Raw genomic sequence first — 27,958 nt, forward strand, 5'->3', positions numbered from 1 at the left:
TTTAGCCTGGGCGCTGTCCCTGAGTTCTTCAGCTCAAGGCTACCAGCTTACCCTTGAGCCAAGCCCCACTTCCCATTTTCTAGAGGTTAATTGGAGATAGTCTCAGGTACCTGGGCTGGCTTTGAACCTTGATCCTTAGATCTCAGACTCCTGAGTAGCTAGGATTAGGATTACAGGTGTGAGCCACCATGCCCTGCTGGATTTTTTTTTTTTTTTTTTTTTTTGGCCAGTCCTGGGCTTTGAAACTCGGCCTGAGCACTATCCTTGGGCTTTCTCAGGGCTAGAACTCTACCACTTAAGCCACAGCACCACTTCTGGCTTTTTTTCTGTGTATGCGGTACCAAGGAATCAAACCCTGGTCTTTATTCATGCTAGGCAAGCACACTATCACTAGGCCAAAGTCCCAGCCCTAGTTTGGGATTTTGTTTTTGTTTTTGGCAGGTCCTGGGGCTTGAACTGGGGCCTGAGCATTGTCCCTGAACCTCTTTGTGCTCCATTCTAGTGCTCTACCACTTGAGCCACATCGCCACTTCTGGCTGTTTTGGCTAGTTTATTGTAGATAACAGTCTCACAGGGAATTTTCTGCCTGGGCTGGCTTTGAATTGCATTCCTTAGCTCTCAACCTCCTGAGTAGAATTATGGGCATGAGCCACCAGAGCCCAGCTTTTTGAGTATTTTAATATTCTTACAATCTCAACTGTATAGATGTGTAGTTTACCCTGCTTTCTTTTGCCTGATTCCTGCCTACCTGACATGCTAATGTTAGGTAAACAATCTTACTAATTTCTGGTTTCTTTTTTTTTTTTAATTTAATTTATTTTTTCCTGGTCTGTGGCTTAAACTCGGAGCTTGTGTGCTGTTCCTGAGCTTCTTTTGCTCAAGGCTAGCACCCTACTACTTGAGCCAAAGCTCTACTTTTCGCTTTTTTGGTAGTTTAGAGTCTCACAGACTTTACTGTCCAAGCTGGTTTTTGAACTGCAATCTTCAGGTCTTAGCCTTCTGAGTAGCTAGGATTATAGGTGGGATATTTTAAGATGAAGAATATCATTTGAGGCTGGGAGTTTGGCCTAGTGGTAAAATGCTTGCCTAGCATTCACAAAGACCCAAGTTCAGTTCCTCAGTCCCACATACACAGAAAAAGCCAGAAGTGGTGCTAGGGCTTAAGTGGTACAGTGCTGGCCTTGAGAAAGCCCAGGACTGGCCAAAAACAAACAAACATTTATATATATATATTATATATATATATATATAATTTGATTTGCTTAATTACTAAAATTCCCTCTTTCCCTCTCCCTTTCTTTCTCTGGAATCTGACTCCTACTTAACACCATAAACAAATGGCAATTTTAGGACTATAGATGCAAATGTAAATGATAAAGTATTGGGCCTTGTACTCAGTGCCTTTTGCTCTCACTTAGCTTCTTCACTCAAGGTTAACACTTTTGCCTAGTGGCTTATGCCTGTAATCCTAGCTACTCAGGGTGCTTAGAATAATCTTTTCAACAAGGTAAAATAAACTCGGGCCAGGAGGATGGCCTAGTAGTATCGTGCTTGCCTAACATGCATGAAGCCCTGGGTTTAATTCCCTGGAACCACATACATAGAAAAGGCTGGAAAAAAGCTATGGCTCAAGTGGCAGAGTGTTAGCCTTGAATAAAAAGTGCCCAAAGACAGTGCTCAGTTCAATGAATTTTAACTAAAGAGTTAACTTTGTATTGGAAAAAGTATTTGTTCCAGTAAGTATTTGAACTGACTTTCTTTTTTTGTTACTTTCAGGGAAGAAACTTTTTGGTGAAGGCTATAGTGGACTAGAATATGATTACCGAGGTCTCATTAAACTTTACAACTCCATTGGAAACTATGAGAAAGTGTTTGAATATCACAATGTTCTGTCTAACTGGAACCGGTTGCGAGATCGGCAGTATTCCGTGACCGATGCTCTTGAGGACGTCAACACCAGCCCCCAGTCCACTGAAGAAGTAGTGCAGTCCTTCCTGATTTCTCAGAATGTCGAGGGACCAAGCTGCTGAGGGAGGACCTCAGTTCACCATTTATCTTTTCCCAGATTCCAGGGAATTCATACTGTGAAATGAAAACTATGTCATTTGGGGGCTGGAACTTGCATTGAAACACTGGTCCAGGCCCTTGAAGACCCTGTTTTGGGTGATCCCTACCTTGCAGAGTGTCCGTAGAATAAGTGTATATTCAGTTATGTTGAGCATGTAACGCATGTATAAGTAGTCTGGCCCACATTTTCAACCTAGTAGAACAAACAGGAATTTTTTTTTTTCTTTTTAAAAAAGAATTCATTTTGCAGAAAGCCCGAAAGGGAAAAAAAAAAAAAAAGAACCCCTAAATAAAACTATTTAAGAGTTTAAAAGAGTTGCATTCTTATTATGTAAGGATGATTTTAACAACTTTTTAACGTATAATTCTTCCATGTGGAGGTATTCAATACTGTATTGTAAAGAAATTTTATGGAGAAACATCTTTATATGCAGTATAGAAAAGTAAACACAAGTACTAATTAAAGAGGGACATCCTGATTTAGGTTTGGCCACCTTACCAAAAAAAGTAGGTACCACCACTTGAGAGCTATATTACAGGGGAAGGACTGTCAGATTCATTTGAACTGGACCAGTGTCGATCTGTAAGTAAAGAATTTCTAATAGACCAGCAATTTTAACTCTTTTTTTGTTTGTTTTTGGTACAACAATGCAAGATACTCTAAAAGCATTTGCTGACCGGACCAGAAGGATCTAAAAAAGGACCAGCCGAATGGAGAAGGTGGTTATTTGGACCAGAGGCTTTAGATTATTATTTGAGCCCCTGTGTATTCTTTTTTTTAATCAATAGAATGATTTCACTTATATAATGAACAGTGATAATGAAAAATGTATATTCATATGCTAGATGCCAAACTAGGGAAATTTGGCAGTTTGACCGGCATATCTTTAGTCCAGATACACAGATGGTAATACCATAAACAAGTCTATAAATATCTGCTGCAGCCACCATCCTCATTTTAATTATTCTAATAATCAGCGCTATTAATAAGTATATTGACTTAAGAGTTATGAAACAGCTCATGTCCAGATGGGAATTTTAGATTGCTATATGATTTGTGGGGATTAAGGAAAATGAATGCATAAAAGTTGTCTTAGAAAAATTCATTTTAATGGTACCTAATAGTACAACTGAGTCATTTTAATTGAAATCCAGAATTCATATAGAAAGATTCCCTTAAGTATTTCACTAATTTTGTTTGAGTTATTTTTTTTTTTAAGCTAGCCGGGTTGTTTAATGTTGAGGTAATGTTTAAATGTAAGAAATTGTGACATGTAGCAAACCAAGAAATAAAAAGTTCTTTTGCTGTTACCTCAATTCTTATTATAGTGGCCCATCAGGTGCCTCTAGTTAAGAATCTGGGTTTCTCCCCTATTTTCAGGGGTTTGTGACTTGGCTGTCAGCGATGTTGCTCCTAGCTAAAGGTTGGGAGTAGTCTGGGTGAGTGGGTGTGTACTGAATTTTGTTTTCTTTTAACATGGATGTTGGGTGATGGGGGGAATGTAAGCTGTCACACAGAGTACAGAAAAAAATAATTGGAGATTTTTAAATTCATGATAAACACTCATTCGCTCTTCCCAACTTTAACCTTGTTTGAAGCTGCTCTTCGAAGTCTTAGGATCCAGTGCATTCTGTTTTTCTATTAAATTCTGGAAAGGAAAATAATTGGCATACTTGCAATTTATGAAATGGATCTCTCTCCCAGTCAATCACAGTCAGCTGCCATGAGGCACCCTTTATTAATTACCAAATAGTCTTTGTGACCAAGGACTAACATTTTTAGTTACTGGGATTTATCCTCATGGGCTTCTATAGTTAATTCCTCCCAAAGATACTTTCAGGTTAGGCTTTGTGTACTTTATTGGTTATTTAGAGCCCTGTGGTATGTTTGTGGTAGAGGAATGTCATGGTAAATTGTTTTTTAATAAATATTTTGAAATTTATGTTTCCATATGAAGTTTTTTTAATCTGATTTTTGTTTTGTGGACATGCAGCATTTTATAGCATAAAATCAAGCAAGTTACTTAAACCTCTTCCTCCCTTACCCAGTTTAAACCCAGTTCATACTCAGTGATAAAAGTAACTTAGAAACCTATGATCACAGGGTGGTACTGTCAGATGGCAACCAGTCCCCCCTCCTCCGCCTGCCCAAATAGCACTTGCTTTAGTAGACTCTTCTGTAAGTCTGTAGAAGTTGATATAATGCCTGTTCTCTGACTTAAGAAAACACATTGCAGTTTTGTTAGTGATAAATTTAATAAGTTATTTTGATTCGAGTTAAAAAAAATAAAATCCCCAGTAATTTTAAGTGTAGGGTTTATTCCTTTATCCCTGTAAGGAAAAATATTCTTTTAGAGTATGAGATAAATGCGACCATAATTTGTGACATTAAAAAAAAATAACTCAGGTCCGGAAGTTTGGCCTAGTGGTAGAGTTTGCCTTAGCAAGTACGAAGACCCAGGTTCGATTCCTCGGTACCACATACGTAGAAAAAGCCAGAAGTGGTGCTGTCACTTAAGTGATAGATCACTAGCCTTGAGAAAGCCCAAGGACACTACCCAGGTCCTGAATTCAATCCCCAGGACTGCCCCCCACTTCAAAAAAAAAAGTGAGCAAAATTTACCTCACAATAACCAGTAGTTTGCACATAACTTTGACGGGTGGTGGAGTCTGTATGAGGATGCCCACAAACTTCAAGGTTTTCTGGAGGTTTGATGAAGTTATGTCATTGGCTGTAAGTCGCACCCTTCCTTGACTTACAAAGTTTGGTGCTTCTCATGTTGGCATCATGGAGCTCTTGCATGTACCACAGTTGGTCAGTCACTCTTGCATTGGGTTCCATAGAGCCAATGGATTTTTGTTCTTTAAGCACAAAGTAGCCTTTGTTCTAAGGATTAGGACCCCTCTTAAGATCAAATCTCCTGTCTTTGTTTAGTTAAAAATGAAACTCCCAGCCAATTGCTGGTGGCTCATGCCTGTAATCTAGCTATTCAAGAGGCTGAGATCTGAAGATAATTTTTGAAACCACCTGTTGCAGGGATGTCTGTGAGATTCCTATCTCCAATGAACCACCAAAAGCCAGAAGTAGAACTGCGGCTCAAGTGTTAGGGCACCAGCCTTGAGCAGAAAGCTTAAAGGATAGTGCCAAGGCTCTAAATTCAAGCCCCAATAGCAGCACCAAAAAGGAAAAGAAGAAAGTATGTATGTGTATATATTTCTCTTTAGTAACTTCTGCCCAGGTATTACTGCATTTGAAATAAAGAATTTGACAAAGATCTTTGTAGTCCATGGAAAAAAATTCATGATAGGAAAGTACAAGAAAGGCTCTCATGAGAGTGCATGAGCACTAAGATAACAGGGTCAGTTGAGCCTACAAGTTAAAGATCAGCCTAGGCAATGTTGTAAGACCCTGTCTTAGAAAAAAAAAAAAAGCAGCTGCAATCTTAGGAATAATGAGCATTATTTGGCAGTTTTAACTGTAAATGGAAAGCTGAACAATAAACATTCTTAAAACATGAAGCTTTTCTCCCAAACTTTGCAAATTAATAATGCCTGCTAAGTAGACGGCATTATTAACTTACTTTTTATGTTTTGCCCTAGGATTCGTAACCTTGTTGCTTCTAAACTTACACAGCTGGATAGCAAAGTTACTACTCCAGAAAGATTAAATAAGTGCTTCTTGTAGTTGTACTTTTGCTTTAAAATTTAATTCCTATTTCACCTCTTGGCTTTGGAAGACCTCAAGTCACCAGGAAAGGGATTCTTTCACAGAGGATATTTGGATTACTTTCCAGCTTCAACACGAGTAGTTTTTCTTGTCCATGAATCTCAGGAATGTTTTAGACAGAAAACTGGTTTTACCCTGTTGATCTGAAGGAGTGTGCTTTAGGAGTACTAAATAATACTATTCTTAATTGCAGCCCTAGGTATCTATAGCATGAGTGGCCTTAGTGAGTTTGTTGAAGTGCACATGTTTTTCAACAGTAAAATTTAAGATTAAATATATACGCTATATATAGATATCTAGAAAACTTGGTTTGTAGTGCACAGTTAAGTGTTGGATTACTAAATAACCATTGCAGGTACCATTTGTGTAACATCTGTATATTTCTTTTATGGAAAGATACGTTGCCATGGTAACCAAAACATTTCAATTTATCTACTTTTATGATGTGAATGCTACATTTTATTAAATATTACCAGCTCAGTACTATTTTTATACTTTTAAGCAACAGGGGATTTTAGTTTTAATGGCTCAAGACACAACAATCTTAATGGAACAATGAAAAACAAATCACTAACATTCTTTACAGGAAGAATCCCCACTTCTAGTGCCACAGTAATTTCTATAGAAGTATCTAAGGTCATTAATAGATTTTTGAAGACAGCTCATTGTGTCAGAGTGACTTTTCATATCATTCTCACTGACTTGTAGTGCCCACCATTATTTGTAACTATTAAACCATACTAAGTATGTTTGTAACCAGCATTGTGATATATTCTGTACTTGTATTGCTAAAAATTGAATTATTGACCCAATAAATATAGTGTTCCTGCATTCGTAGTGCATCTGTTTCCAGTTGAGTTGTGATTGCTTTTGGTTGGGACTCAGGATGTTTGAATTTTGTGCTGTTTTTATTATGTGAGAGGAACTGTTGAAACCAGAACAAATGTGTTGTTCAGGAAAATGGAGATGCGTAACAAAGGACGGCATCTGGAGAGGGTGCTATTAAAAATACTTAGGAAATGGCAGAGCACTAAAATGCTTGGAGTGTGTGTGTGTGTGTGTGTGTGTGTGTGTGTGTGCGCGCGCGCGCGCGCGTGTGTGTGTGTGCTGTACCACGCTTCTCCCTGCCATTCCTACTTAAAGGCTAAATGTTCGGTAAGAGGCCTGGTAAAGTTCTGCTGGAAGTAGTGGAGAAAATCCAAAGTTTGGGTTTTTGTTTCAGTACCAGCTCTGCCTCTGTCTAAACTTCAGGAATTCATGTCCTTACAGGACTGTGTTTCATTTTCTCACAGAGGGTCACACTAAGTCTTTCAAGTACTCTAAGCTAGGCGCAAATGGCTCACACCTAATCCTGGATTGTTAGGAGTCTGAGATCTGAGGATCCCTATTCAAAGGCAGCTGGGGCAGGAAAGTCCTCGAGACTCTGGTCTTCAGTGAACTACTTAGAAAAAGCCAGAAGTGGTGCTGTGGCTCAAACTTTTCTTGAGTAGAAAAGTTTGGAGACTGCCCAGGCTCTGAGTTCAAGCCCCATGACTGACTGCCCCCCCACCCCGGCCCCACAAAAAAACAAACCCTACCACGAAACAGCACAGATCTTAATAAGCACTCAAATGACAGCACTCAAAAGCCAGTTACAGGAAATACCACATTTCAAAAGGTAAAGAAAAGTCTACCCTTACTGTAATAGCATTGGCTTCATTGCTGGCACTTAAAGCAATACTTGCAGCAATACTAGGTTTTAATTTTTGTCATCTACACGATTGAAACTTTGAACATGCTTTCCCTGCTATATGGCTTGCTATTTCCTGGGTAAAGTCTGAGTTTGTTAAGAAAAGTTCAAATGTGAATTGCTGTGGGGTTTTTTTGTTGTTTTTGTTTTTTTAATTTGTTTCAGTGGGTCGTGGGACTTGAACTCCAGGCCTTAGTATTGTCCCTGAGCTTTTCAGCTCAAGGCTAATGCTCTACCACTTTGAGCCTTAGTGCCACTTCTGGTTTTCTGGTGGTTAATTGGAGATAAGAGTCTCACAGACTTTCCTGCTCAAACTGACTTTGAAACCACAATCCTCAGATCTCAGCCTCCTGAATAGCTAGAATTACAGGTGTGAGCCACCAGTGCCCGGCTAAGTTGCCATTTCTTGTCAATACAGCTTTGTTAAAATAATTGCCATTACTACTTGCAGTATTAGCATTGCTTCCGGTTTCGTGCATGTTTTTGTGCATGTATTTAACTTAGCAGTTTGCTATTACAGATGTGTTAACAAACCACTCTCATATTTTAGACAATTTTCTATATTTAATAAAATTCAAAATAAGGATATGGTTCAGTGGTAAAATAGATACGTAGAAGGCACAAGGCTCTGGGTTTAACCCTAAGTGCGCGCACACACACACACACACACACACTCAAAACAGAAGGAGATGAGAATGTGGCTTAGTGGGAGAGTGCTTGCCTAGCATGCATGAAGCTCTAGGTTTGATTCCTCAGTACCACATCAACAGAAAATGGCAGAAGAGGCACTGTGACTCAAGTGATAGAGCACTAACATTATGCAAAAGTTCAGGAACAGTGCCGGGCCCTGAGTTCAAGCCCCAGGACTGGCAAAACACACACATGCACACACACACACACACACACACACACACACACACACACACACAAATGGAGCCAAACATCTATTAGGATAGCTTATTCTAAAATGAAGCCAATTATTGATTAGGATGCATTGTTGCTGGGAATGTAAACTGGTAAATCTGCTATGGAAAAGGTGTAAGACTCCTCAAAAGTTTTAGAGACAGATCTGCAATATAACCTATCATTTCTGTGCTCAGATCTATAGCTAGAAGACCTGAAAGGAACAAGGCATCTATGTCTTACACCTATCATCCTAACTACTCAGGCTAAGATCTGAGGATAAAGGTTCTAAACCAGCCCAGGTAGACTGCAAGACTATCTCCAGTTAACTACAAAAAACCCATAACTGAGTGCCAGGAGTTTGGCCTAGTGGTAGAGTGCTTACCTAGCATGCACAAAGGCCCAGGTTCAATTCCTTGGTACCGCATTCAAAGAAAAAGCTGGAAATGGTGCTGTGGCTCAAATGATAGAGTTCTAGCCTTGAGAAAGCCCAAGAACAATGCTCAGGCCCTGAGTTTAAGCCCTGGGACTGGCAAAAAAAAAAAAAAAGTTGAAGATGCAGCTTTTGGGAAGCTGAGGCAAGAGGATCAGGATTTAGACCAGCTTGGGCTACATGACTGTCAAAACAAGTTTAGGGGCTGGGAGTGTGATATGATGGCAAAGTGCTTGCCAAACATGCATGAAGCCCTGGGTTTGATTCCCTGGTACAGAAAAATCTGGAAGTGGTGCAAGAGGTCAAGTGCTAGCCTTGAGAAAGCTCAAGGACAATGTCCAGGCCCTAAGTTCCAGCCCCAGGACTGGCAAAAAAAAAAAAAGTATTTTGTGTATATTTTACAATTTTTTTTAACTCAGGATAAGTCAATTTGCTTAGACTGTTAAGTTAGACTAAGTAAAATAGAATTTGAAAAAAAAAAACAGCCTTAATGATCACTTCTCAACTGTGATTTCTCAACTTTGATATAATCAAAAGCTGGTTTGCATTCAAATTCCTATTCAGCTCAGCACCAGGTTTTCCCTGCACTGGTGTTATTTAGTTTTCTTTCTGTTACATTGTCAGTTACCCATCTCTGGGCCCATGTTCTGCTTATGCTGTGTTGGTGTCAGATTAATTGAATTTCTTTAAACAATAAACAAGAAGGATCATTTGAAAAGTACCTTTAGATGCAGTGATAAAGCAATTGTTTAGTGTGTGCAAGGCTCTGGGTTCAAACCCCAGCCTGGGAGAGAAAGAAAGAGGAAAGAGAGGGGTAGGGAAGAAAACTCAAATATAATAAAGCAGCAGTGAGACTGGTCTCAAAAAAAAACCAAAAAACCAGGCTCTATTCTGGGGAGGAGGATGAATGGAAAGGGTAAATCTTGTCAAACAGGAAAATATAGCAAATAGGAAAATAGAACAGTGAAACCCACTGTTTTAAGAGAAAGATATAAGAGAGCTGGGGTGAGTCAGGTGGAGGGTGCATTGCATGCGTGTGTGGAAATAATAAAATCTCCTTAGTACAAGTAATGTTTGCTAATAAAAACAATTAAAAAAGGGGCCGGGAGTTTGGCCTAGTGGTTAAAGTGCTTGCCTAGCATGCATGAAGACCCGGGTTCGATTCCTCGGTACCACATGCATAGCAAAAAAGCCGAAAGTGGTGCTGAGGCTCAAGTGGTAGAGCTCTAGCCTTGAGAAAGTCCAAGGACAGTGCTCAGGCCCTGAGCTCAAGCCCAGGACTGACAAAAAAAAAAAAAAAAAAACAATTAAAAAGCAATCCACCTAAAGTCTTTTCCACACACAATACTGGAATGAAGTTTACCGTATAGATATGATCATTCAAACCAAAGTCTTTTAGTTTTTAGAAATAGCCTAAAAGAGCTGGGTGCTGTGGCTCATGTGTAAAATCCTAACTACAACTCAAGAGGCTGAGATCTGAGGATTGTGGTTCAGAGCCAGCCTGGGAATTAAAGTCCCTGAGACTCTTATCTATAATTACCCACCAGAAAACCAGAAGTGGTGCGGTGGCTCAAGTGGTAGACTGCTAGCTTTGAGTTGAAGAGCTCAGGGACAGCACTCAGGCCCAGAGGTCAAGCCCCATAACTGACAGAAGAAGAAGAAGAAGAAGAAGAAGAAGAAGAAGAAGAAGAAGAAGAAGAAGAAGAAGAAGAAGAAGAAGAAGAAGAAGAAGAAGAAGGGGAAGGGGAAGGGGAAGGGGAAGAAGAAGGTGGAGGAGAAGGAGGAGGAGGAGGAGGAGGAGGAGGAGGAGGAGGAGGAGGAGGAGGAGGAGGAGGAGGAGGAGGAGGGGAGGGGGAAGAGAAGAGGAAGGGGAGGAGGAAGGGGAAGACAGCAGCAGGTAAAAGCAGCTTTTATGAGAAGTTCTGAGGAGATGAGAATTATAGGGAGACAGGGAAGCCGGAGTTTACAGGAGAAGACAGGCTTCAGGGATGCTGGCTTTTACTAGCTGTGGGGCCTGAGGCAAAATCCTCTTTTTCTGAGTTTGGCTGCTCATCTGTAAGGTGGACACTACCTATCTCTGAGTTGTAATGAATATTAAATGCCTACATCAGTATCGGCCCATTAAGACACTCTGAAAATGTTAGTTCCTTTCCTACAAGAGAAAAGAGGAAACTCAAGCTCTTCAAACTAGAAAATATATGTATGTGTACATAGAATAATCAATCCCTCCACAGAAGATGGCACCCATATGAGTTAGCTGGTACCAGAAATCATGGCTGTTTGAGTCTGGAGTTTGGCCTAGTGGTAGAGTGCTTGCCAAGCATACACAAAGACCCGGGTTCGATTCCTCAGTACCACATACAAAGAAAAAAGCTGTGGCTCAAGTGGAAGAGCTCTAGTCTTGAGAAATCCCAAGGACAGTGCTCAGGTCCTGAGTTCAAGCCAGGACTGGCAAAAAAAAAAGAAAAGAAAGAAATCATGGCTGTTTTTTCAGAGTTCAGGTAATATAGCATATGAGGGATATAAGTATTTTATGAAAACAAAATACTAGATATTCAGAATATGGGAAGTTTAAAATAGGTTAGGTATAAACCAGGCCACATTGAGCAGATAACATTTGCATAAAATTTTGAGGTCAAGAAAGGGTCACATTGTCTGAAAAGGAATGTACTCTTTACCTGACTAATGTAACTGTAACTCCTCTGTACATCACCTCTATAATAACAAAGTTTGTGGGTGGGGGGCAGGTCATGGGTCTTGAACTCTGGGCCTGGGTACTGTCTCTGAGCACTTCAGCTCAAGGCTACCACCCTACCCTGGGCCTGGGCATTGTCCCTGAGCTCTTCAGCTCAAGGCTACCGTCCTACCCTTGAACCAAGCCCCATTTCCCATTGTCTAGAGGTTAACTGGAGATAAGAGTCTCAGGTCCTTTTGTACCTGGGCTGGCTTTGAACCTTGATCCTCAGATCTCAGCCTCATGAGTAGCTAGGATTACAGGTGTGAGCCACTGCGCCCAGCTTATTTTTTTTTTAAACTTTGAGGGCAATAAAGAAGTTAGCCAAATGAGTATCTTGTGGGAGAAGATTCCAGAGTGCAGAAACAGCCAGTGAAAAAGGCCTAAGTCCTGAGCAAAGAGCTATGGTTTGAGTTGAGATTGTCCTTCAAAGGCCAAGAATTAACACTGTTTTGAGGAAAGTCTAAGAAGGGGAGCCTAGGGGTAAATCGTAGGTTACTGGGGGCATGCCCTTGAAGAAGTTTGGGCCCTCTTTTTTTTTTTTTTCTACAGAATGAGTTGAGCATCTTAAGCCACCAAATACTTCCTACCGTGACTAGAATAACACACTTCCACCTTACCACAGGCCCCCAAGCAACCAGACCACCTCCCAAAACCATGAATCAAATCTTTCCTCTATATAAATTCACTTCGGCTATTTTGTCACAGTGTCCGAAAGCTAACCATTACTTAGCATGATTAACAAGCATGTAAAAAGCATGGATAAGGAGGCTGGGAGTTTGGCCTAGTGGTAGAGTGCTTGCCTAGCATGCACAATGCCCTGGGTTCAATTCCCCAGTACCACATACATAGAAAAAGCTGGTAGGGATGCTGTTGCTCATATGGTAGAGTTCGAGCCTTGAGAAAGCCCAAGGACAGTGCTCAAGCCCTGAGTTCAAGCTCCAGGACTGGCAAAAAAAAAAAAAAAAAAAAGCAAGGATGATAGCAGAAAGGTAGCAAAATGCATGGAGCCTGGTAGACAAGATGGATATGTAGATGAAATGAGCTGCTGGAGGGTTTCAAGCAGAACACTGATGGTGTGAAATCCCAGATTTTTCTCAGTACAAAGGTAAGAGGGTTCCAAAACCAACTTTCACCCCTTTCCTCTGACTTTGGGCTTCCTGAGTTTTCTCTGGTCTGATAGGGAGTTCCCACTGACTTCTTTTGCACATACAACCAGCCTGGCTGGAAGAAGCCAGATGTAATATCCCACAATCCCTCGAGGTGGCAGTGTTGCCTGCAATATAGGGAACATCTCTCTTGGTTATTTACCTAGGGTTAATTAAATCTCCTCCCACCCCCCTCTCTCTATCTCCCTCCCTCTCTTCCTCCCTCTTCCCCACTCTTTGTCAGTCATAGGACTTGAACTTGGTGCCCCGGCACTGTCCCTTTGCTCAATGCTAGTGTTCTACCAGTTTAAGACACAACTCCAAAACACTTCTGGTTTTCTGGCCTTAATTGGAGATGAGTGCCATGGAGTTTCCCAGGCTGGCTCTGAACTGCAGATCTCAGCTGCCTAAGTAGTTAGGATTACAGGCGTGAGCCAACAGCATCTGGCTTGATGCTCCTTATTTTATTTTTGCCAGTTACCTGGGGCTTGAACTCAGGGCCTGAGCACTGTCCTTAGGCTTTCTCAAGGCTAGTGGTCTACCACTTGAGCCACAGCACCACTTCTGGCTTTTTCTGTATATGTGGTACTGGAGAATCAAACCCAGGTCTTTGTGCATGCTAGGCAAGCACTCTACCACTAGGCCACACTTCCAGCCCCTCGATATTTTATGATCAGATGCACTTACATAGGTACTGCCCTTTCCTGTTCCTTTCCTAAGAATATCCTGGGGTCTCACTGTGTGTGAATATCTAGAGTCTATATAACTTATCATGTCCCAACGTAGGTTTTCTTCTTTACTTGTAGATTTACAGACACATTCCTGCTGTAACAAATGAGGGAAGCCACACAGCCTGTTTCTCTCTAGGTCTGGCTTACTTTGCTTAAATATTTTTTTCTCCCAAGTCTTTCCATTTTTCTCACAAATGGTGCCGTATCATTCTTTCTGATGGATGAGTAGAATTTGTCTTAGGGAGCCCATTCTCCTGTCCATAGGTGAGGCACTTGCCTACTTAGAAAGTGACTGGCATGTGCATTTTAAACAAAAGATGAACAAAATAATGACCATTATCCACATACGGGAGAACTGTCTTAATGTTTATTTCCCACCCCATTAATTAAGAGCTGAGCATCCTTTTGGTAAGGATGATTTCTTCTTTTCCCTCTGTAGTCCCACCTTGGCCTCTCCAGGGGAGCTGACAGATGGAAGCAGCACGGCGTTCGTGAGGGGGTGACCTTTTGTCCCAGTGGGTCTTCTTATGGGCAGCTCTCTGGAGTTTCTGGAGCCCCCTTAATCCTTTTCTTCTTGAGTTTTGTCTTTTGAGAAAGTTTCTTTAAACGATCTGAAAGAGGGGTTAAAATCAGTGATGGGGTGGATGGGGGCAGAGAGGAAATGAAATAAGATGTTATTTCATTTCAGCTGTGTCCCATACTTTCCTCCTACCCAAACCTTCTCACCTGTGAGGCAGGAAGACAGCCTTGACCTGGTTGAGACATAAGGATCCCCACCCAGGCACTATTCAAAGCCTTATAGTAAGTTAGGGAGACAGTCAGCACAGACCCAAGAATTCTGGTTTCTGGCTTCATGCTCTTTATTCCTCTCTGCTCCTTTCTTGTGTCTCATGACCCCATTTTCAGTACTTTGCAAACACCAGTGACTTTTACAAATATCAGCAAGTTTTGTGGGGGTTTTGTTTGTTTGTTTTCTGGTCCTGGATGCTGTCCTCGAGTTTTTTGTGCTGAAGGCTAGCATGCTACCACTTGAGCCATAGCTCTACTTCCAGCTTTCTTCTGTGATTCATTGGAAATATGAATCTCGTGGACTTTCCTATCTAGGCTGGCTTTGAACCCTGACTCTCAGATCTCAGCCTCCTGAGCAGCTGGGATTATAGGTACGAGCCACCAGCACCTGGCTTGTCATGTTACTTTTAATTGCAGGATAGATTCAGCCTGCACATGGGATTCATAATATCCTATGTACTTTTTCATGCAACCACGGTATGAACACAACTTCCCCACTCATGAATTCTAGCCCAGGAATGAGCTGATATAACAGTTCAGTGGTGTAGTGATTGTTTAGCATACATGAGGCTCTTGCTTCAATCCCCATTTGAAATAAAAGATCACCAAGACTTTGAATCTAAAGTTCGTGTGTGTGTGTTTTATTTATTTATTTTTATTTTTTGCCAGTCCTGGGCTTGAGCTCAGGGCCTGAGCACTGTCCTTGGACTTTCTCAAGGCTAGAGCTCTACCACTTGAGCCTCAGCACCACTTCCGGCATTTTTCTATGTATGTGGTACCGAGGAATCGAGCCCGGGTCTTCATGCATGCTAGGCAAGCACTTTAACCACTAGGCCAAACTCCCGGCCCCAATGTGTGTGTGTTTTAAGTTGTGTTTATAGGTAGAGAAGCAAGCTGAAAAGAAGCAACAAGAAAAAAGAAAGACAAAAGTGGACCAATTCCTAGTGCAATAGCTTAATCTCTCTGAAAGTTCAAGAATACGGAAAAAGGAGAGATGTTGTTAAATACAAAGATTAAGGGAAATAGCCCAGGAAAATGTGTTTTGAAAAGCAGTGTGAGAATTACCTCTGAAATTTGAATAAGGTGTATTTAACCTAGTAATTAGTTGAAATAAAGTGTTGCTGGAAAAGTTGATACCATTAATTTAAAATGCAAGTTCAAATAAAAATTATATGTGCAAGTCCCAACTCTGGGGAGCCTGAGATAGGAAGATCAAAAATTCAAGACCAGCCAGGCACCAGTGGCTCATGCCTATAATCTTAGCTACTCAAGAGGCGGAGATCTGAGGAACACAGTTAAAAGCCATCTTTAGCAAGAAAGCAGATTTTTATCTTTAATAAATTACCAACAATCCAGAAGTAGAGCTGTGGCTCAAGTGGTAGAATGCTAACCGTAAGCTCTGAGTTCATGCTCTAAGACTAACCAAAAAAAAAAAATAATAATAAGACAAGTCTGGCAGGGTTACATAGGGAGACCCTGCTCAAAAAAAGGAAAGGGCCAGACGCTGGTGGCTCACCCCTGTAATCCTAGCTACTCAGAAGGCTGAGATCTGAGGATCAAGGTTCAAAGCCAGCCTGGGCACAAAAGGACCTGAGGCTCTTATGTCCAATTAACCTCTAGAAAATGGGAAGTGGGCCTTGGCTCAAGGGTAGGGTAGTAGCCTTGAGCTGAAGAGCTCAGGGACAGTGCCCAGGCCAAATTCAAGCACCAAGACACACACACACACACACACACACACACACACACACACACACACACACACACACACACACACAAGGAAAGGGAAAAAAAAGCTTCATATATAGTATGATTCCATAAGAAGATCTGGGACAAAATGGTAATGACAATGTGATGTTTGTATTTTTCTACTTTCATTTGTCTACATATAATATATGCTTACGTTTATAACAGTAAAAAACAAAAATTACTTCCTAGATCCTCAGGAGGCTGAGATCTGAAGATTATAAATCAAAGCCAGACTTATCAAAAAAAAGTCTATAAGACTCATATAATCAATTAACCACCATAAAAGCTAGTTAGGTCCTTGGGTTCTGTCCTTAGCATTTTGTGTGTGTGTGTGTGTGTGTGTGTGTGTGTGTGTGTGTGTGTGTGTGTGTGTGTGTGTATTTTCAGAAAATCAAACTTCTCAGCCCACCTTCTATGTACATACCCCTCCTTTCCTCCATTTCTTCCATTTACTGCCAGACCCAGACTGCTCGCTTCTGCACACTGACCCCTCTTTTTCCCTTTCTTGAAAGCCTGACCAGAGCTGTGTGCCTTGGGCAGCCTGTCCTGACCAGCACACACCCTTTGCCCTGTGGCCCGGAAGAACGCAAGTGTAGAATGAGGTCAAACCTGCCACCTCACTGGAAAGCCCGAGGGATCACCTGAGGCAAAGACCAAAAGCACCTACCATGGAGACAGACTGACCCAGAATGCCAGCCCTCGCTTCCTATCTGATTCAGGGGATGCCTGGCTGAACACCGTCTGGGAGCAGCTTTCTTTTTCTTCTTACCATACTGGAGTTTGACTTTAGGTCTTCGTACTTGCTAGGCAAGTGCCCTACCGCATCCTAGTCCTTTTTCTTTTGGTTTGCCCTGCTTTTCTTTCTTTTTTCCTGGTAGAGCCTTGTACTCTTGCTCCAGCTGGTCTCCAACTTCAATCCTCCTACCTCCACCTCTTCAAAAGCTGGATTACCGATGGGAGCCACCTTGCCCATCGCTCTTGGAAGTAGCATCATATACTTCTTGGTTTACACTGTGGGCGCTCTGTCCCCGCACAGGGCTCTAGGTCTCCCTAGCTCTACAGTCCACGTCCGCTGCCTTTAACCTGTTACTGCTCCTACTGAGCCTCTGGGCCCAGGTGGTGCTTGCGAAGGGTGGGTCCTGAGGTCAATTAAGGCTTACTGTCCCTCAATGGCTCCCACCAGCTGGGCCTTCAGAACACCGGAATCTAGCTTGGGCTTACCTTCTGAGGCCCTTGGGCCACGATATTTGCCTTTACCTTCCCCAGCAGTAGCAGAGCTAACTGGGGCCCAACCACCAGTTTCAGAAGAGAGAGAGAGAGATGGATGGATCAACCATCTTCGTGTTCAGTCTTCATGGGTGCCAGCTTGGCTTGAGTCGGCACTAAAGAGACCCTGTTCTAGCTGGCTCCCCCTGCGTCTGGCAGACAAGCAAGTACAGCACGCATGGCCCAAGTGGCAGAGAAAGAATTTTCTTGCTATGTGGCTCATTCTAACAGAGTCTTTTCTTTGTATCCCATACTGACCTAACAGTGAGCATTCTGTTGCTCTCCAGAGATATTTCCTGGAGTCTGCCCTCTTGGCCATTAAGAAACTGGCCCCATAGTGCTTTTAGTCTTAGAGGGAAATGTTTATATTTGAATGTTAACTGAAAAGTTCAACATGCAAACCCATATGTATGTATATATTAAAAATAAAAAGTAGCCAAGCACTGGTGACTCACACCTATAATCCTAGCGACTCAGAGAGATGACATCCAAGGATCAGGGTTTGAAGCCAGCCCAGGCAAGAAGTCCCCAAGACTGTTAGCTCCAATTAGCTAGAGTGGAGCTGTGTCTCAGGTAGTAGAGTGCCAGCCTTGGGGATGGAGGCCAGCATACCTGAGGAGGCACTAAAGAGAAAAAAAAGAGACTGTAGAGAGGAGAAAGGCAGAACAGAAAGAAAAATGCAGGGTGAAGAATGAAGAGAAGGTGGAAGGAGAGACTTCTGGCTGTTTCCACTGCACCTGCAAAGCTGTGGTTCAGGCACAACCTTGACCACCAAGTGGAGAATTACCTCTCCCCATGGAGTCCCGCTCCACTTGCTCCTCCATCATGGCGGCGCCGTGGCGCGGGGCCTGCATCTTGGACAGCCGTTCCTTCATGCCACTGAGGTTGCAGCGCAGGCCCCAGGCGTCGCACAGCTTGGGCAGGCTGTCCTCCTGGTCCACCAACAAGGATCTCTCTCGTGCGTCCACGGGGCAGAATGCCACCTGCAATGGGGCCACAGTCTTTCAGGGAGCTTGCAGGGAGAGGTATGAACTGTCCTGTACTAATTAAGAAACTGCTGCCAAAAGATGAGTGTCTGTCCCAGCTGACTGGCCAAAAAGATGAGCGGATGAAAGTCACAGAAGAGGAGGGGGAGAAACTTGGAGACCTGAAGTTAGTCTGCCAACCGTCTGTTCCAGAGCTGTCTTTGACTATTTTTAGTGTACTGCGGCTGCTGTTGTGTGTCTATGTGTGGTCTTCCAGGCCTTAGTTTTGTCCTTGAACTATTGCTTTGTCACTTGAACCACAGCTCTACTCCAGTTCGTTTGGTGGTTAATTGGAGTCCGAGTTGGCTTCAAACTGTAGTCCTCAGATCTCAGCCTCCTGCATAGGTTAGGATTCTAGGTATGAGCCGTGAGCATCCCGGGCACGGTGGACTCAGACAGAGCCATGGGCAGAAGGGCCAGAGGGACCAGGCTGTGTCAGAGGGCGACTCAATCCCAGTCTTCCCCACAAATGACTTAAGAACACGTGGACCAGGCCTCAGCTGGTCCCTGGAGGAACTTTCCCTAAGACTCACCAGGAACTTGGCTGTCTGATTGGTTTTGGTATACTTGAAGAGCCGGCGAAGCTGCTTCGCTTCCAGTTCTGAGAAGAGAGAGACGAATCGCCAGAGCATCCTGCAGGGAGAAGCCCCGATGTGTGAGGCCCAGGGCCCCCCTTCCTTCCTGTGACCCAGGATCCATTGGGGAAGAACAGGCACATGTAACTTCCTTGGTTTCAGTGCTGGGAGGGGAGGTTGGGATCTGCAGAGCTGGAGCAGTCTGCGCTGGCACATTATTCTTAGGGTGCAGAATGGGGGTTTTGTCCAGGTAATGTGCAGTCAGTGCTAACCTGAGGAGGTGAGAACCCTGTTCCTTCTGCTCCAAGGTCCCACCTCAGCCACATAAAGAGGGCCTGGGGATCTTGACGAGGATGTCCTCTTGAATGAAGATGGGTGACCTGGGTTGGGGCTGAGGGGAAGGGCTGGGAGCCTCCTTACTTCTTCCAGTGCTTAATTTCCCAGGCTCGGCAGTAAAGCTGCAGAAAGGTGTTGATGTGATCTCCCAGGACCACAAGGCTCTGCTTCATGTACTTTAACCTCTTCTTCTGGGGAAGGTCCTTGGGCAGGTTCAACTTGCGCAGGTACTTCTTCAGCGGCCTTAGGTATTCTTTACACTGAGGAGACAGCAGGCTCAGAAAGGGCCATGTGGATTCAGAAAGGAGCCTCCCCAGGAGACCTCTCAGCCCACTTGCAGCCAAGAGTGTGACAAGCAGGGTGATGAGCTGTGGGACTGATGTCTGTCAGTTCCTCACAGGGGAATAAGAGCCAGGGGCTGTATGGAACTCAGAGTCTGGCCCCTTAACTCACAATTTTGAAGGTGTCCTGGCCCAGGCCCTTGGCATGGCGGACGAGTGAGTCTCCAGCTGGGATGGTGCTAGAACTCCTCTCTAAGCAAGGCACACTGGTCACCTGGGAGGAAGCAGGTACAGTCAGAGAGCCTTGGGCCTCTGCTCTTGAGGGGCAATGCTGGGAAAACCTTGGCTCAAATGGCAGCCAAAACCCTTCTCCATCTCCCTCTTCTTTCTTGACCCAGCACAGAGATGAGCCCTTTACAAAGAAACTCAGCTCTGAAACCTCTGCTTAGAGAACCTAGAGCAAGTGGTGGAAGGATCTAGATCCAAAGTGGGCCCTGGGCAAAAGTGTGAGACTTTATCTGAACTAAAGCAAAAAGGGATGGGGATGTAATTTTGGCTCAAGTGGCAATGTGCTCAGTCTAGCAAGTACAGGCCCTGAGTTTAAACTCCATTCCACTACCACCCCCAATAGAATATTCTGCTTCTTTTTTTTTTTTTTTTGCCAGTCCTGGGCTTGAGCTCAGAGCCTGAGCCCTGTCCTTGGACTTTCTCAAGGCTAGAGCTCTACCACTTGAGCCTCAGCACCATTTCTGGCTTTTTTCTATGTATGTGGTACCAAGGAATAAAACCTGGGTCTTCGTGTATGCTAGGCAAACACTTTTACCACTAGGCCAAACTCCCAGCCCTGTTCTGCTTCTTTTATGATTGTGGCATGTTATGCTACGTAACTTTATAGAGCTCTTGATAAACATTAACACCTTTTATTCTGCTACAAAGTCTGGAAGGTTTCATATGATTACCCTTGGTTACAAATGAGAACATTAGAACATCACAAGATTTCCAAAATCCCTTGAAGGAAAGAGCAGGGGCTCATTGATTTTCTGTATGTAAATAGTTATTTGTGCTAGTCCTGGGGTTTGAACTCTGGGCCTGGGCACTCTCCCCAAGTTTTAGTACTCAAGGCTAGTGTTCTACTTCAGCCACAAATCTTTTTCTTGATGTGTGTGTGTGTGTGTGTGTGTGTGTGTAGTGAGTTAGAGATATAAGCCTCATGGCCTTTCCTACCCAGGCTACCTTGGAACCAAAATCCTCAAATCGAAGCCTCTTGAGTAGCTAGGCTTACATGCTTGAGCTACTTGTGCCTGACCTTATTCTTTGGTTTTCCTTTGGTCTATGTATGCCAGTGCTGGGGCTTGAACTAAGTGCCTGGGCACTGTGTCTTAGCTTTCTTGCCTAAGGCTGGTATTCTACCATAGCTTCACTTCTGAGGCTTTGAGCCTCAATCTTCAGATCTCAGTGTATAGACAGAGTAGCAGGATTACAGGCGTGAGTCACCAGTGCGGCATGTATTTTTCATTCAGCAAACATCTATTGACCAGCCACATCTCAGGGATATGCCTTTATACCTCGATGTTTTTAGCACTATGGCAAGGATCCGAAGGGCATATGTGACAGTGGCTACTAGAATCTCTTTTTTGCCAGTCATGGGGCTTGAACTCAGGGCCTGAGCACTGTCCTTGGACTTTCTCAAGGCTAGAGCTCTACCACTTGAGCCTCAGCACCCCTTCCAGCTTTTTCTATGTATGTGGTACTGAGGAATTGAACCTGGGTCTTGGTGCATGCTAGGCAAGCATTCTACCACTAGGCCAAACTCCCGGCCTCTACTAGAATCTTTTGAAAGCAAAAAAGTGGGACAGAGTGAGTGGATAAACCATTAATGGAAACAAAATGATTGTGAACTACTACTAGAAGTCAGAGCTTTTGGGCTAGAGTGAATGAACTGGATTTGCGTCCAACCTTCCACACGCTTCTTAGAAACACCAGCCTTCTTTCCTATTTGTCTAGGGGGGAAGAATGATGTCCCACCCATCCAGACTCTGAAGGGAACCGGAGGAAAAGGTAGAGACGTGGTGGGGATGAGAGAGTCTAGCCAGGCCCTCGGGAGAGGAGTCTCGGATAATTAACTCCATAAAGTTACATGTGTAGCGCTCTGCCCAACCACACACACCACACATGTGCATGCACACACACTTGGACAGGACTCTCTGTCTAGCATGTTAGCAGGATCACATGTCTGATAAGCAGGCCGGGCACCGTGTCCTGCTTCTGAGCTACGCCAGGTCATCCGGATGAATTCCATCTGCCTCTTGCTCACTGGGCCTCCCGCTCACTCAGGAGCTCTATTATTTTTCCCCTTCTCGTTTTTGTGTTTGGTTTTCCTTCTTCTACGTCCTCCCCCCGCCCCCTGGGGAAGGGGGGTGTCCCCAGCGCCCCCTCTCTCCGTTCACCTTCTCTAGTGGCTTGTCTCCACCCCCCTGCCCATCGGAACCCTCCATCCCCGCAGGGCTCAGGAGGGCTCGGCGCAGGCCGGCTTCCTCGGTACCCCTCGGGCTTCTGACCCACAGCGTCCGTGACCTTGAGCGTCTCAGGGAGTGGACCGGCTGGCTCCAGAACTCCGAGCAAAACCATGGCAACTGCCAACACAGAGCCCAGGCGCCCCCGCCCCCACCGCCCTCCCGATGCCCACCAGTCGTCGCCTCCAAACCAGAGCCCGGCACGGACCGGGGAGCCCGGCCACCGGGCGGGCCGGGCGGCCGCGCTGTCGGGGGAGCCGCCCGCCCTGCGCCCGCGAACCCGGCGCCGCTGACTTTGAACCCGCCCTGCTCAGCTACCGGGGGCGGGGGGTCCCCGAAGGCTTGTAACATTCCTTTCCGGACTGGGGACAAAGGGCTGGAGAGAAGGTGGGCACCGCCTCCGCGGCCGCCTCCGGGAGGGCGCAGGCCGGGGGCGCGGGGCGTCCGGGGCCGGGCCGCGCCCCGGGGCGCCCGGCGGGGCGGGGAGGGCGCAGGCTGGGCACTCGCCTGGGCTCCACGGCCACGCTGCCCGCCAGGGGACGGAGGACGGGGGTCTGCGGGGTCCGGCGGGCCGGGGGGCGCGGCTGGGGCCTCGTCGCCCCCAGGGCGGCACTGGCGCCCCGCGTCCTCCGAGGCTGAGACCGTTGCAGCCGCCGTTCGCTCGCCGGGGCCTCGTCTTCCCCGGGGCGCTGGACTCCACGGCGGCGGGAGCCTCCCTCCCGTCCTGTGCCGGCCCCGCCCGGCTCGATCCCGGCCTCCCCGGGTCGGGTCTCGGGGTCTCTCGTCCGCTTCGCCCCCGCCGCAGAGACACCTGCCAGGGCGGCCCGGAGCTGGCCGGGGCCTGGGTGAGAGCCCTTCCTGCCGTCTGCTCCCCGCCGCGCTCGCTCTCCTCTTCTTTCTCTATTTCATCCTTCCTTCCTTCCTTCCTTCCTTCCTTCCTTCCTTCCTTCCTTCCTTCCTTCCTTCTTTCCTTCCTTCCTTCCTTCCTTCTTTCCTTCCTTTCTTCCTTCCTTCCTTCCTTCTCCTCCCCCTTTTTCCTTTTTCCTCCTCCTCTTCTTCCTCTCCTTTCTCTTCTTCCTCCTTTTTCTTTTTTCTTCTTCCTTTTCCTCTTCTTCATCTTTCTCCTCCTTTCTTCCTTCTTCCATCATCTTTCTTCCTCCTCCTCCTCCTCCTCCTCCTCTTCCTCCTCCCCCCCACCCCTTCTTCTTCTGGTATTCCTTTTTTTGGGGGGTACCAGTGTTGGGGTTTGAACTTGGGGCCTGGGTGCTGTCCTTGTGCTAAGTTTTGCTTGCACTCTACATCTCCAGTTTGCAGCTTTCCGGTAGTGAATCGCTGACTTGGACCTGGGAGCTTCCTGAGTAGCTAGGATTACAGGCACCAACCTCTGGTGCCAGCCTTCCTCCTTGTTGTTGTTGATGATCTCTTTCTCCTTTTCCTTCTGCTCCTCTTTTTCTTTTTCTTGTGCCAGTCCTGGGGTTTGAACTCAAGGCCTGAGCATTGTCCCTGAGCTGTCTTGCAAATGTCTTTGATGTATTTTTAGGGGAGTAGGGAGATTGAGAGTCCTCACGGGTCCTACTTCTTGGCCTACAAACTGGAAGGTTCAGGAGTATTTTACAGCAAAGGATGATGATGTTAGGGCAAGGGGAAGGGAATCCTCTGTACTACTCAGAGTGGCCTTTGGTAAATGACATGTCCCTAATTGTTCAATGAAATCTCTTTACCTCGTCATTCTACTTTGAGAGAATAGTCCTAAATTGCAAATTTGTTGAAGACACAGTAGTGACATTTTGGGGACAATTGAAATGTCAGCAATAATACAAATGAAACATGATATGTTTCATTTCTATACAAGGGTTAGAAATCAAGTGTTGAAATGCTGTCCTGGTGTTTATCGACATGGAAATCAAATCAAGTAAGTAGTCAAGTACATGCTTCAAACATCAAGAATGACTTCTCACTGTCTTTGCTTTAAGAAAACAATGAATATGGCAAATATGGGCTGAGAATGTCGCTTAGTGGTAGTGTTTGCCTAGCATACATGAAGCCTTGGGTTCGATTTTTCATTATCACATAAACAGAAAAGTCCAGAAGTGGCACTGTGGCTCAAATGGTAGAGTGCTAACTTCAGGGACAATGCCCAGGCCCTGAGTTCAAGCCCCAGAACTGGCAAAAAAATAATGTGTTTTACTTTTAGTCAAAAAAGAGTCTGGTTTTGGTTTATTGGTTTTGGCTTTTGGGACAGACTCTGACCTTGAACCTCAGATTCACCTGCCTTTGTCTCCCAAGTGCTGAGATTAATTATAGGTATGTCACATCAGGTGTAAGGATCTGAGGGTTTTTTTTTCTTTTTTGGGGGGGGGAGGGGCGTCATTTTGTTTTAGTACTAGGGTTAGAATTCAGGACCAAGGCACTATTCCTAAATATGTTTGCGCAAGGATGACACTTTACCACTTGAGCACAGCTTGTTCTGATTTTTGTTCTAGCTGCAGTTGCTTTGGTCTCCAGAGAATACTGACAACTTCCCAGCTGAGGGCCAAGGCATCCATACTCCAAAATCACCCCGGTCTCGGTCACTACTTAAAACAGAGTGTTGATAGGTTCCAAGTCAACAGATTCTATCCAACACAATGTATATGAGGACTCATCAGAGAGCTCTACAGCCTCAAAGGTGGCAGGAACCTAGAAACGAACAGGTCTGATCTAATGATAAGCATCTTCTTAGTAGTGTTTTTTGTATTTAGAAGAATCTTTAAATCAGCTGGGCATGGTGGCTCACGCCTGTAATCCTAACTAACCTTGATCTGAGGATCAAGGTTTATAGCCAGCCCAGGCACAAAAGGGCCTGAGACTCATCTCCAATTAACCTCTAGAAAACGGGAAGTGGGGCTTGGCTGTAGGGCAGGGGCAATAGCCTTGAGCTGAAGAGCTCACGGACAGCGCCCAGGCTGAGTTCAAGCCCCATGATCTACAAAAAAAGAAAAAGAAGAATCTTCAAATCTGAGTCAGTCTGAGTCAGTTCTGTACTCAAATAGAGACACTGAGAAACACCAGAGTCTGGAGTAATCTCCCCCCCACCCCAGTCCTGGGCTGTGAACTCAGGACCTAAGCACTGTCCTTGGGCTTTCTCAAGGCTGGAGTTCTACCACGTGAGCTACAGCGCCACTTCTGGCTTTTTTCTATGTATGTAGTACCAAGAAATCGAACCCGGGTCTTCATTCATTCTAGGCAAGCATTCTACCACTAGGCCAAACTCCCAACCCAAATCTGGAGTAATCTTGAGGGAAAGGAGGGAGACAGAGGAAGAAAGCCAGAAAGCCACATAGCAAATCTTACTTCAGACTCAGGTGACCAATTAGGGGCTTATATAGAAGTCTATCCTTGACCACACCCACTGTAGCTGCTGTAGCCTATCCCAGCCCTGAGGTGGACAGGAAGAACCTCCTGTCCAATCACAGCCCCTGGGCCTCTCCAGACCTTTTTCTTCCCTCACTCTGCAGGACAGACACACCCAGGCACAAAGGCCATGAACATCTACTTCATCTCTCATCTCTTCTACTCTCAAAATACGTCTCAGAAAATGGTGCTTTTCTTCGTTTACTTGTATCTGATACTGTACTTTTCCATTTAATGAAGCCCTGATTTAATTTTACTTTTTTTTTTTTGTCACAGTGTTTTAATTTGGGCTTCATATGCTCCCAAAATATCTTGTCAGGGCATCAAAATAACACTGCAGAATGGCAACCTCAGAGCTTTCGGGCCTGTTTCTAAATAGTGAAATAATATGTAAGAGTCTGGGATCATGTCAATGATTAGGCTTAATGATTTCCATGTGGCTCTTTCTGGAAGGTTTGCTTTCCTCAGATGGGGCTTAGGGAGATGAATAGAAGAAAACTGCAGGCAACAAATATTTAAATGGGGAATTTTTTTTTAAGTCGGTTGTGGGACCTGGGTGTTGTTCCTAAGCTGTTCAGCTCAAGGTTACCACACTATCCCTTGAGCCACACTGCCACTTCCGGTTTTGTGGTGGTCAATTGTAGATAAAAGTCTCACCGACTTTAGTGCCCGCGCTGGCTTTGAACCTCGATCCTCAGATCTCAGCCCCCTGAGTAGCTAGGATTGCAGGCATGAGGCGCTGTGATCAGCAAGGAATGATTTTTGAAAGAGAAGAAAAAAATTACTCCAAATTCTATAGCATTTTCTCCTCCTTGCTCCTCTATTCTAGGATACTATGTATTATCCACCTCTCTTCAGGCCAGGGTCTGGTGGAAGTTGGGGACAGATGGATTAATATCAGAATTTTCTAGACAGTGAAAAACAGCTTGTCTCAGTCTTAGAATATCCAAAGAGGGCTTAGGCTTTAATAGCTGTCCCAGGGGAAAAAAATTTTTTTTCCAGTCCTGGGGCTTGAACTCAGGGCCTGGGCTCTGTCCCTGAGTGTCTCTGTGCTCACGGTCAGTACTCTATCCCTTGAGCCACAGCACCACTTCCAGCTTTTTCCTGTTTATGTGGTACTGAGGAATCCAACCCAGGGATTCATGAATGCTAGACAAGCATTCTACCACTAAGCCACAGACCAGGAAATTATTATTTTTTTATTGTCAGGATAATGTATAGAGGGGTTACAGTTACATTTGTCAGGTAGTAGGTGCATTCTCACACATTGATACCCCTTCTCATGTTTTTGTCCCCACTTCCCTTCCCCCACCCCTCCCAATCAGATAATTCTTATTTGCTTATTTTGATGATACTGGGGTTTGAACCCAGAGTTGTCTCACTTGCAAGGCAGGTGTTCTAACACTTGAGCCATGCCCCAAGCTCACAGGCAATTTTTAATTTCATTCGTGTGTGTGTGTGTGTGTGTGTGTGTGTATGTGTGTGTGTTGCTATGGAGGCTTGAACTAGACTTTTGTCCACTCAAGGATGTTCTACCACAGAGCCATACCTCTACTGCAGCTTTTACTGGTGATTAATTGGAGGTAAGAGTCTCACAGACTTTCCTGCCCAGGCTGGTTTCTAACTACATTCCTCAGATTTCAGCCTTCTAAGTAGGTTAGATGACAAGCTTGAGCCACTGGTGCCTGGTTCGTCACTTTCTATCACTTGATTTACACCTCCATAAATGTCTCATAGACTTCCTGCTTGGGCTAGCTTTGAACTGCCATCCCTAGATCTCAGTCTTTTGAGTATCTAGGATTACAAGTGTGAGCCACTGGCAACCAGCTAGCAATTTACAAGAAAATTTTATCCAGGTGAGGTGGCTCACACCTCTAATCCTAGTACTCAGGAGGCTAAGAGCTGAAGATCGAGGTTCAGAGCCAGCCCGGGTGCTAAAGTCCATGAGACTCTTATCGCCAATTAATCACTAGAAAATGGAAATGGGGCTGTGGCTCCAGGGGTAGGGCAGTAGCCTTGAGCTGAACAGCTCAGGGACAGTGCCCAGGCCCAGAGTTCAAGCTCTATGACCCACAAAAAGAAAAAAGAAAAATTTGACACCACTGGCATGGAATGTTATTCAGCAATAAAAAAAAAAGAATGAGTTTGATCTCTAGCACCACATTTTTTTTTTGTGAGTCCTGGGGCTTGAACTCAGGGCCTGGGTACTGTCCTTAAGCACTTTTGCTCTAGATAAGCCCTCTGCCACTTGAGCCACAGAGGCACTTCTGGCTTTTTTGGTGTATGTTGTACCAAAGAATTGAACCCAAGGCTTCAATCATGCTAGGCAAGCACTCTACCACTAGGCCATGCTCCAAGCTCCCAAAAATCATTAAAAAAAAAAAAAAAGATTGATAGGGAATGTGGCTTAGTGGTTGATGGCTTGCCTAGCATGCATGAAGCCCTAGATTCGATTCCTCAGTACCACATAAACAGAAAAAGAAGTGGCGCTGTGGCTCAAGTGGTAGAGTGCTAGCTGTGAGTAAAAGTAGTTTGGGGACAGTACCCAGGCCCTGAGTTCAA

At 44.7% G+C, this 27,958-nt stretch overlaps 2 protein-coding genes and 1 long non-coding RNA gene across 4 annotated transcripts in view; 2 read left to right on the top strand and 1 right to left on the bottom strand.

Annotated features, from left to right (window-relative positions):
* Positions 1-2,328, top strand: part of Appbp2 (amyloid beta precursor protein binding protein 2) — a 39,990-nt gene extending 37,662 nt beyond the window's left edge. The window contains exon 13 of the mRNA XM_090351175.1: positions 1,777-2,328. Within this exon, the coding sequence (XP_090207301.1) occupies positions 1,777-2,030 (254 nt within the window). The 3' untranslated portion in view covers positions 2,031-2,328. The remainder of the gene's footprint in view (positions 1-1,776) is intronic.
* Positions 2,329-13,841: 11,513 nt separating this feature from the next.
* Positions 13,842-22,095, bottom strand: Chct1 (CHD1 helical C-terminal domain containing 1). 2 transcript variants are annotated; one of them, XM_090351758.1, is made up of 6 exons: positions 21,938-22,095; positions 19,663-19,764; positions 19,294-19,469; positions 18,832-18,931; positions 18,061-18,256; positions 13,842-14,083 (listed from the first exon to the last, which is right to left on the bottom strand). In XM_090351758.1, exons 1-6 carry the CDS (start codon positions 21,983-21,985, stop codon positions 13,998-14,000), a joined length of 708 nt encoding a protein of 235 aa, XP_090207884.1. In that variant the 5' UTR covers positions 21,986-22,095; the 3' UTR covers positions 13,842-13,997. The 2 variants fall into 2 exon arrangements, with proteins under 2 accessions (XP_090207884.1, XP_090207883.1); XM_090351757.1 differs by lacking the exon at positions 19,663-19,764 and having other exon boundaries at positions 21,938-22,076.
* Positions 22,096-22,215: 120 nt separating this feature from the next.
* On the top strand, positions 22,216-25,626 carry LOC150051976 (uncharacterized). The gene is made up of 3 exons (XR_016538466.1): positions 22,216-22,390; positions 24,487-24,696; positions 25,501-25,626. It is a non-coding gene; the product is annotated as an uncharacterized LOC150051976 (long non-coding RNA).
* The last annotated feature ends 2,332 nt before the right edge of the window (positions 25,627-27,958 follow it).

This window comes from Megascapheus bottae, chromosome 17, assembly GCF_031878675.1.
Source record: "Megascapheus bottae isolate mThoBot1 chromosome 17, mThoBot2.hap1, whole genome shotgun sequence".
NCBI classification, from domain to species: Eukaryota; Metazoa; Chordata; class Mammalia; order Rodentia; family Geomyidae; genus Megascapheus; species Megascapheus bottae.